General features: G+C 47.5%; 2 protein-coding genes across 2 annotated transcripts in view; one reads left to right on the top strand and one right to left on the bottom strand.

Moving 5' to 3' along the window:
* Nucleotides 1-3,023, top strand: part of HELZ2 (helicase with zinc finger 2, transcriptional coactivator) — a 17,042-nt gene extending 14,019 nt beyond the window's left edge. Inside the window, exons 14-18 of the mRNA XM_009710163.1 lie at nt 706-840; nt 1,088-1,306; nt 1,592-1,775; nt 2,217-2,384; nt 2,899-3,023. Coding sequence (XP_009708465.1) covers nt 706-840; nt 1,088-1,306; nt 1,592-1,775; nt 2,217-2,384; nt 2,899-3,023 — 831 coding nt within the window. The remainder of the gene's footprint in view (nt 1-705; nt 841-1,087; nt 1,307-1,591; nt 1,776-2,216; nt 2,385-2,898) is intronic.
* A 4,069-nt stretch (nt 3,024-7,092) lies between these two features.
* LOC104169276 (chromosome unknown open reading frame, human C20orf195) lies at nt 7,093-8,019 on the bottom strand. Its single transcript, XM_009710164.1, has one exon. The coding sequence runs from the start codon at nt 8,017-8,019 to the stop codon at nt 7,093-7,095; it is 927 nt and encodes a 308-aa protein (XP_009708466.1).
* Between the last annotated feature and the right edge of the window lie 1,786 nt (nt 8,020-9,805).

Genomic DNA, 9,805 nt, shown 5'->3' with positions numbered 1-9,805 from the left:
TTCCAAGTTTTGCCAGGTTTCAAGGTTGTTCTTGGTAGTATCTATGGTGGGGTATCAACGTTTCAGCCTTCAGGGAGTTGTTTCCTCTGAGGTTTAACACTACTAACTGTAATTAAAATCTTGACGCACAGAGAGGTACGTGCAGTACATGAGCATTCTCGCCAGATGCCCGAGCTGTGCATTATCTGTTCGCACCACACAAAGCAGTCGTAAGAGCTGCTGTAGGCCTGAAGGCTGTGGTGGAGAACTGTTGCATCTGCTCGCCTCTCTGCTGGGTGTATCAGCTCAGCGCCTTGTCTTCAAACAGTTACACCCATCCTGTGTCCTCTAAACTTGCTCCTGGCTTTCTGCAAGAGAAAACAAGTGGTGGTGTGGCTGGATTTTTGGTGCTTCTTTGCAGGGTGGGTATCACTGCCACCAAAAACGGTGCTGACCCAGGTACAAAGTATTAACGTGACAAGAAGCATAGAGCAGATCTCAGTAGACTTATGACATGATGTCTTTCCCCTGTCGATGGGAACAAGGCTCCGCATTATTTGGGTCAGGATCTTTACATAATGCCCAACATGGTCTCGATTGAGGTTGCTGTAACTGTAACACAAATAAGTAGCAGCAAACGTCTGTACACAGATAGCCTTTCAAAGAGCTGATTGCCTTCACCAGTGCCACCGTCCCCGTAGCTGAGGTGTCCACTCCTCGTTCCAGGTTGTTTTGCTTGGGGATCACAAACAGCTGCGGCCCGTGGTCAACAATGACTTCTGCAAGAGTCTTGGCATGGAGACGTCTCTTTTTGAGCGCTACCGGCATCAGGCGTGGATGCTGGATACGCAGTACCGCATGGTGAGCCCCTCAAGGGGATTGTCTTTCCTCCATCACAGAAAATGCTGCTGTCGGGGCTTGCCTCAAGCCACCGGGAAACTGATATTCTCCATTAGTGCTTTCCCTTCCTAGAGTAATGAATAACGCACTCGGCCGGTGACGGCTATAGCACAACGGCATCGCAGGTGAAGCCTGCCCAAAAAGATGCTGCAGGTTGAGAAGTTCCTTGGTTTTTGTTCACCTCTGTTTCTTCTCTTTTCTCTGCCAGCACAAAAGCATTTGCGAGTTCCCATCCCAGGCGTTCTATGAAATGCGGCTGAAAACGTGCCCCCAGCTTTTCCGTCCACCCAGTGTCTTCTACCACAAGGGTAACAGCTGCTGCCCTATCATCTTCGGGCACGTGGAGGGGAAGGAGCGGAGCCTCATGATTTCTACCGAGGAAGGAAACGAGAACTCCAAAGCTAACCTGGAAGAAGTGGAGCAGGCGGTGAGCAGGGTCCTGGGGAATTGCTGAAGATGCAAAAGGGAGGGTGTTGTGCTGGGCGACTCTGGGGATCGCGGAGGGACGATGAGTAGCGATACAGGATAAAGATCAGTGGGGTGCAGAATCTGCCTGGCATCTTCTTGGGTCTGGAGCACGCCGCGATGGCCCTGGCCAGGGGCAGCTGTAGGGAAGCGTGACCCAGAGCAGGGGCAGCAGCACGGCCAGGCACCATCGCGGCCCTGGGGACGGGGTGCTGGAGGGCTGGTTCCCTCCGGCCAGCGCTCCCAGGTGAGCAGGACCCTGGTCCCCCCCCGGGTGAGACGGGCGAAGCAGCTGACAATAGATGGCACCATCCCACCGGGGAGCATCGCCATCCTCAGCCCCTACAACGCCCAGGTCTCCGAGATCAACAAGAGCCTCCTGAAAGAGGGCATCTCCGGAGTGACCGTCTGCACCATCATGAAGAGTCAAGGTGAGGCTGGCAGGAGAGGGGAGGGTTGGTTCTGTCCTCCCCTCCCTTCCTGAGGACTGAAGCAACTTCTCACAGAGACGGTCTTCGAGCAAATCCTACACCAGGGTCATTTCAGCCATGGAGGAAGCATCCCTGGGCCAGATTTCTGGGTGATCTGTGACTATAATAAATCCTTTGGAAACCTCTGGAGTGCCTGGGCAGGGGGAGAGTGCTGAAGATAGGAAGGTGGAGGCTGTCTGACGGGGGTGTGAGAGAACGGCCGTAACACGTGCTCTTTGGAGAGCAGCGACCAGGAGTCCGATGGCCTCCAAAGCTGGAGAAACCCAAACGGTGGCTGCAGTTTTGTGGGTCTTGCTGTAGAGAAACGGGTGTCTTGTGGGGTGGAGGGGTGGCCAGATGCTTCCTTCTAAAAAAAGAATCTGGTTCAATTCCACTTTCTAGGAAGTGAGTGGAGATACGTGATCCTGTCGACTGTACGCTCCTGCCCTCGGTCAGAGGCTGATAGGAAGCCCACGAAGAGCTGGCAGAAGAAGTACCTGGGCTTTGTTACCGACCCGAACCAGGTCAATGTCGGCATCACGCGAGCTCAGGAAGGACTCTGCATTTTAGGTGGGTCTCCTGGGAGCGTGCGCAGGCCCGCAGGGGAACGGGGCGCTTGGATAAAGGGGGTGGAGATCCAAACCAGTACAACCGATGGTCTTGCTTTATTCTCCTGGCCTTTAGACGGTCTGCGGTTTTGAAGCTGGGCAAATCTGTGCGAAGCAGAGATTGTGCATGGCTCATATGCAGCATGTATAATTAGTTTTTCTCACCCTCTGGTTCAGACCACGTTGTTTCTGTCGCTTGCATGCTCAGACCTCTCTCCTAACAGAATTTGGCTGCTTATTTTCCTCCTAATCACGCAGGCGTAGGCTGTGATGGGTAGGGAAGCTGCTTGCAGATATGACAGCACTGAAAAGGGAGCTGGATTTCACACAGCCCTGGCTGAAGGAAAGGTCCCTGCAAGTTATCCAGCACCGTTAGGCTAGAAATGTTAGACAAAAATTTCGGTGACCGGTCTGTGATGGTATCGTCTGAGCCTCTCCCGGCCGCTAACCCACTGCCTCCATCCCTGCGCCCACAGGGAACTGGTACCTCCTGGAGTGCAACCCTTTGTGGCGGAGACTGCTTCAGCATTACAGACAGCACAAGTGCTATACTGCAGCCCAGGGGATTTTTGTCAGGAAGACTTCAGCCTCCTCCCGGTGAGGATGGGTGGTACCTCGATGAGCTCGCCCCCCTCTACCTGAACTGCGTTACGTGTGCCTTGGGGAGGACGCAATCTTTCCATTATTTAATGACCTACGGAGCCAAATGCAGGGGGGGAGCCAGGACCTTCCCCTGCGCAGTGACAGCTCAGCTTCGGTGCGTGCTTTGGCATCTTGGGGTTTTTTTTTTTAATCAGTGCAACCTTGGACGGGAACTTTCAGCTCTAGCAAACCAAAAAGCATTGGAAATGGATGGACGGGGGTGTGACTTTATGGATGGTGGTACTGGTTTTTTAACTGTAAGATGCTGAGCGGAGCCCCCACCCTATCGGCCAGCGCGGCTGCGTTGTGGGGACCAAATGCTCCGTCCGTTCGTCGAGGGCGGGATGACTGCACGCGACGGAGCCGCGCGGCAAGCTGCGATTTGCCATAGAGGACCAAAGCTTCTGAGTACTGCCACTCATTTTAAAACCAAGGCCAGGGAATTTTTAAAGCTTCTTGTTTCTCAAAGCAGAAAAATGACTTCTTTTGGTTTGTTGGGGTTTTTTTAAGTGAAGGAGGAAAGCAAAGAGAGAACCACGTACCACTGTCTAGCCAAAACGCTGTTCTCTGAGCATGTAAATAGCACAGAACCAAGACCAAGCTATATTTTGCAAATAGATTTACTTAGTCTTTGTTCAAAGGAGGTTGTCCTCACCAGCATAAAGTTAATGAAAAGCGAGGACCACTCCTACCAGGAAACGTTGGAATTTGTAAGCATATTTTAAACTGTTCTGAGTTTTATTTAAAATCTCCTCCTGTAAGAGCCTCCCTTTCCTACCCCATATTTTTTTAAAGCTGCTTCTAATTTATTAACTTTTAACTCTGTGAACTTGTTTCACAGTCTGACGGCCTGAGTTTTTAAGAGCGGTGATGGAAATTTGATAAACGTACCACAGCATCTATGTGTATAATGTGGTTTTTTTATTTTAAGTAGCTAAACTGCTGTGAAGTGAAGCTCTGATTCACTAGAGAAGGCTGCTTTTGCCCGGTAACCTCTGGCTGATACAGATGTGGAGCGGCGAAGTGGTACTCTCTGCTGAATCACGGCGCTGCTTTTTGAAGCATGATCGTTTTGAGGGAGAGTGTCTTTTATCTCATTTCAATTCTGAATGTATGAAGTGCCTGCCTCGGCTCTGCCCAGGACCGCACGCTTGGCTGTCTCTAGATGTTCATGTGGGATGGAGCCAAGATGCAATCGCGGTGGGTTTGCACCACGTCTATACTGTGCTGGGACACAAGTCCTCCTTGGCGTAAGTGAGGGGTCCCCGGGACTTCACAGCGCTATGGCAGGGGTGAATTTTGTCCTGTGTTTGCAACTGAAAATGCAGCATGGCTCTTTCCAGTGTGGAGGAATGTGCAATAAGAAAGCGTTGGGCCTGGAAAAGACCTTATTTAACGGTGTGTTTCTTCTCATCACTCTGTGTTAGACTTGACTGAAGAACCTATGGACAAATTTTGTTGTTCTCTTCCTTATTTTACACTACCTTCCTGCACTTCTGCATTCGGTGGGTTTGATCTGTACGCTAGAGACCACCCAGGCTTGCCTTTGTCTTACGGAAGCATAATAATGGGCATATTCCTTATGGGAAGAATGGCAATTCTGTGAGGGACAAAAGCCCGGAGGAAGTACCTCCTGCTGGTTCTAAAGATGCTTGATAACCTCTTTGAAGTCATCCCAGATGGGATCTTAAAAGATTCTGCGCCAGCCTGATTATGGAAATATTGTTGCAATTCCAAAATAAGCTTGTACGGGAATCATTTTGTGGACTACTGAAATGCAATCGTGTATCTCCAAGATGATGTGGAGAATTGCAAAAGATGCTGGAATTGTTGGGCTAGGTACTCTAGCGTGGTGCCGGCATCATTCTAACAAAGTCACCTTGGTCCCTTTAGAACCAGTGGGTCTCATTTTTATGATGTCATGTAAGTGAAGAGTCTCTCCCCCATTTGGTTTTGGTGTGTTTGCTGGTTATTTCATTCCATGTAACACAAATGAGGAGACTCACCCCGAGTGTAGTGGCTTAGCCCAATGCTCTTGGGGAGGGTTTGGCCGTGGGTTTGGAAGAGACCCCACAAAGCATCTCCCTTTGCCCTCAGCCGGGAAATCATGTTTACTGCTACTCCTTGGAGGGTAAAGCCTAGACTGAAATGCTTTGCTTGGTCACCTCGGTGTTGCAAGACAATATACATGTGGTTTTTTTCCTCTGAAGATGCATTTTGTAACTGGTGTTCAGAAAACGCTGCCCGAGACCACCCGCGCGGCAGTAACAGCCAGGCTGGACCCTTGGGCTGTCTGGGCGGTGAGCGGTTACCTGTGGAGACGGTCATGCAGCTGCAATGGTCAGGGGTGGCAGAAAGTGCAACAGACTGTTAGTGACAGCTGAGTATCGTGTTCTTGTCCTTATGGGCAGAGAGAACCATAGACATTCATAGAGGAAAAAAAAGTTCAAAGTAGTTCGGTTTCATTTGCAGACAGAGCTTTGAATTTACTTTTGACAGAATTTTATGTTCAAACACATTTTCTTAAAATACTTACAAAAAACCAAAACCACCAAACCTTTGGTAATTCCAATAGGAAACCACCGGCAGCACGGCGCGCAGGGTGTCTGTCTGATGACAGGCTCCGTGTTTTCCGCAGCTCACAGACAAAAGAACCTTGTTGCAGGACACAAATGTCAGCTCATCCAAGAGGATAACTTAATTTCCTTGGCACAAGCCAGAGCTTGAGCCCGAGCTGAACAACGGGCACCTGCGCAGGCAGCGAGCGGTGTGCCAGCCGCCGGCCTGTGACGCTCGCGGCGGTTGCAGCCATCGCCCTCCGTCCTGCTCAGACCGGCAGTGAAATTGCAGATGTCCGCAACTAGGAAACCTCTCCTTGGCTTCAGCCGGCAAAGGAGAAGCCCACTGGACTTCTTTACTTGAGGATTTGGACAGATCTGTGTAGGACAATCAATTGACTGCAATAAATTGTTGGGGTTTTTTTTTAAATAGAAATGAAATGTTAAGTGTCATGGAGTGTAAATTAAGGAACTTCAAATGTGGCAGGTTTTTATCTTTTGTATGTCTGTGATGTGTGGCAATCCTCAACTGACGTTTTGGATACAAATATTTTTAACTGCTTCTATGATTTCTAATAATGAACCTCAACATTCCTTTTTTGATATTTAAGCCATAATTGTAAAAATGATTTGAATTTATTTAAATAATAAATTTTATTACTCAAAGGTCTGTTTATGTGATGGTTTGACTAGAATCGGTGTGGGGACAGCTATATTTGGACTGAACAAAATGGTAAAAAAGAAAATGAGCATTAACTGCAGTACGTGGCAGAAAAGATTTTCTCCATCTTGGTTGTGTGGATGTATTACCCTTCCCTGTTTGTTGGGGAGGTTTGGGGGGTGGTTGGGTTTTTTGCTGGTTGGAATTTTTGTTTGTTTGTTTTTTTTAATCAGAGTGACCTTTTCACAGGCTGTTAGAGGGGTAAGCCTGAAATCATGCTTAGGTACCTAGAAGGCACAAGGTGTAGAGGGTGAGAGGAACCAGAGATGGAGATAAGTTAGGCTGAGTGGTTTGAAGAGCTCTGGATTCAGTTCAGGTGTTTTGGAGGAAGGATGTGGGGGAAAAAAATAACTTGGGATAAAAGAAACCAAAACAACATCACTGCAAGAAGCTGGCACTGGGCATCTTTTGGTGGATGGAAAGCACTGGACGATGGAGATGCTTCCATCCCCCGTGCTTTGCATCCGAGGCGTCCTGCGAGACTGCGTGCTTCCAGCTGCTCCTGCCTGTGAGTTCTGGCAGGGGGAAGTGAGCGTTGAGTCCGGAATGCTGCCCGAGGATGTTATGTTGCGTGAGAAATTTGGAATGGGTTACTGTTAACCTGGAGAGATTTGGGGAAGGCGCTTGTAAAATTGTTGTTGAAAACAAAACGAGTTCAGTTTTATGCAAGTTGTTTAAAAATAAAGTTTTATTTTTTCTCATTCATCTTTTTCAAACGGATTAAAATAAGAATGCTCTTGTGTGCCACCTCATCCTTCCAGTGCATAAGCGCTGCTCTCCGCGTCTTCAACAGTGTTAGCTTGTGTCTTCAATATAATGCTGTCGTGCCAGTTTGCAAAGACAAACGTCCGAGTGTATGATCTTCTGATTGTGAATTGGTATGATCTGCCAGGCTGCAGGCCCTGGACTATACATATGTTGGAGGTAACTTCCTGAATCCTGCTGTATCCCACTCCATCTGTCAGTAACTTACAGTGCAGTTCATACTGCTCGAAGTGTGGCTCTTTATTATTGGTAAACCACTGAAGCCTGACCCAGTCCTTGTATGCAAATGATTTGTTTCGATTAAAAATCAGGGGCATCTTTGTATAGAGAGAAAGTCTAATGTTGGGGAGTCTAGTACCTCTAAGAAGTGCATGTGACACCAAAGACTGCTGAACATAGAGCTCTCCTGGCACTTGCAAGGAAATGACAGTTTTCGAGAGCTCGGAGAGCTCGGACAGTCTCTGTGTAATCAAGTGCCACTGGGAGAGGAAAGTTGCCATATCCCAGGTCTCTACATAATGGCTCAGCTCCGCCCGACCTCGTTCCAGCTGTTCTAACAGCTCAGTTAAAAGCGACAGCTGGATTTCAGTCTGTTTTTTTCCCAGCTCCTTCATCCTCTGGAGCTTGCAGGGGTCTATTAGTTGCAAGATGTCAGTGCGATGCATCACGTGGTTCTCGTCTGTCACATTCATGTATTTCGGCTCAACCCCCAAGTAAAAGCAACACTTCTTCAGAAGGTCAGCTTTGTTCTGGTAGTGCTGGAGCTGGTGAAGGCTCAGGCTGGAGCGCAGGAACTGCAGAACAAGGCTGCGTCTTTCCAAGTACAGCGCCCAGCTGGCATTGTCTTGCTGTTCTTCCATGTGCGCGGTACTCTCCAAACTGTTTTCAAACTCATTCAAAATCGCAGCCATGATTCCAAAGCTTAGCTGCTGTCTAAGAAAGCAGCAATAATAACATTAAGAACCAAAGGAAAAGCAGCTGTGAGGGAGAATAAGCATGGCTGTGACTCTTCTCTCCTCTCTAACTAAAGCTTAGCTTATAGATTTATAGATGGGAAAGAACTGTCAGACTAGATGTAGTCCAAGAGGAATTTTCCTTTATAGTTGTATGGTTTCTAATGTTTTGTAGAGTCTACTTTTACATATTCCAACCAACTGGTCTCCCTCTACCCCCACCTTGAGAGGTTCTACCTCTGCTTAATAGGTTCACTGTCAGGAACTATTCTTTGATATACTCTGCCAAAATTTCTCCCTATCTTACCAGCTTCTCTTCCATTCTAATTAGATGCCTTTGTACTCCTGTAAGCAATTTCTTTCAATTCTTCTACATCTCTGGAGATGTCTATTTTTCTCTCTTTATAATCTGCCAGGCTGTTAAGGTTTGAGACCCATCTTCTAAGCCAGTTCCTACAGCTACATAATCACCTTGGTGATTCAAATTAACCCTCTGCCCCCTGAGCGAGCTGGTACGCAGCAGGCAGAACCATGCGATACGCTGAGTGCCACCTCACAACAGCTTTCAAAAGGAATGCTAGCGTTTTTCCTTGCACCTCTCCTTTCAACAGTGGATTGACAGTCGTAACCTGACAATGTTTTCAGTGATGTATTGCTTTCCCTTGCTCTGCTTTTAGTTTACACCATCACCTCGGTTCATAGTATCTACTTGCTTTCTTGTAGAAGAATGCTGTTAGTCTATAAACATACAGTAAGAGAATGAAACACACGTAGAGCACCTGCGAACAGACAGCGGTTCGCTGTTAAGAAGGCGTTTAGGCAGTGGTCCTTTGCAACGCCGTATCTGCTGCCTTAAGTCTTACCTGTTTCGTTTACCGGCAAAGATGTGCCCTGGATGGTGGTGCCTGCTGAGCCAAGATGGTTTCTGTGTTGTGCCTTAGCTGAAGTACCTGTGGCTAACACAGCTGATGTATCATAAACAGAAGTTAGCTACATAAACGCCTGTGTCCCTGTTGTTGATGATACTGTAATGAGAACCCAGCTTGACATGGAGAATGTGGCTTTCACAAGCTGAACACACTTGACTTGAAAACTGAATTCTGAAAGTAAGATTTTTGTGACCCCAGTCAAGACTGCGATAATACCATCTAGCAACAGGTCACTTTCCTCATTCCATGTAATTTCCTGGTTGTAATTATTTAAGTTCTTGGAGTATCTAACGGGGATATTTTAATTCTTACATGTCTTGTAGAAGCTACGTGGTGATATCTAGCTGACAAAGCAATTTTTCTTAGCCTCATTTTCCCTTAATACATAACAGAAGTAATAATACTTCCTCATAGGAATTTCAAGCGTCTGTAAACCTTTCAGATGTCTGGCCCCTAGCTGCACTACCATTTATACCAATTCACTCATTTGCAGCGACTTTTTTTTCCAAGAGAGCTGTCAACTTAAAAAACAAGCTGTATTTCCTTCTCACTTTTTTCTTTCCACCAAAAAAAAAAAAAAAAAAAAAATTCCACCTAAACCAAAGCAGTGCCAGTTCCTGGCATCCCCGTATGGAGCGAACAGGGACAGCACACGCTCCAGGTTACATTACCCCGCTTCCAGAGGGATTTGGCTCTCCCGAGCAGTCTGTTTGCCCACAGACAGAGCTGTGATTGTGCTTGTTTTCCCTTTCTGTTTTTATATCCCTTTTTCCCTTGCCAGAAAGTCCTGTCTTCCCAGTAGCGTGGCTATGTTT

The sequence above is a fragment of the Cariama cristata genome, unplaced genomic scaffold (assembly GCF_000690535.1).
Source record: "Cariama cristata isolate BGI_N322 unplaced genomic scaffold, ASM69053v1 scaffold3261, whole genome shotgun sequence".
NCBI lineage: Eukaryota > Metazoa > Chordata > Aves > Cariamiformes > Cariamidae > Cariama > Cariama cristata.
The sequence above is the reverse complement of the archived record's forward strand: the minus strand, read 5'-3'. Positions and strand labels throughout refer to the sequence as shown.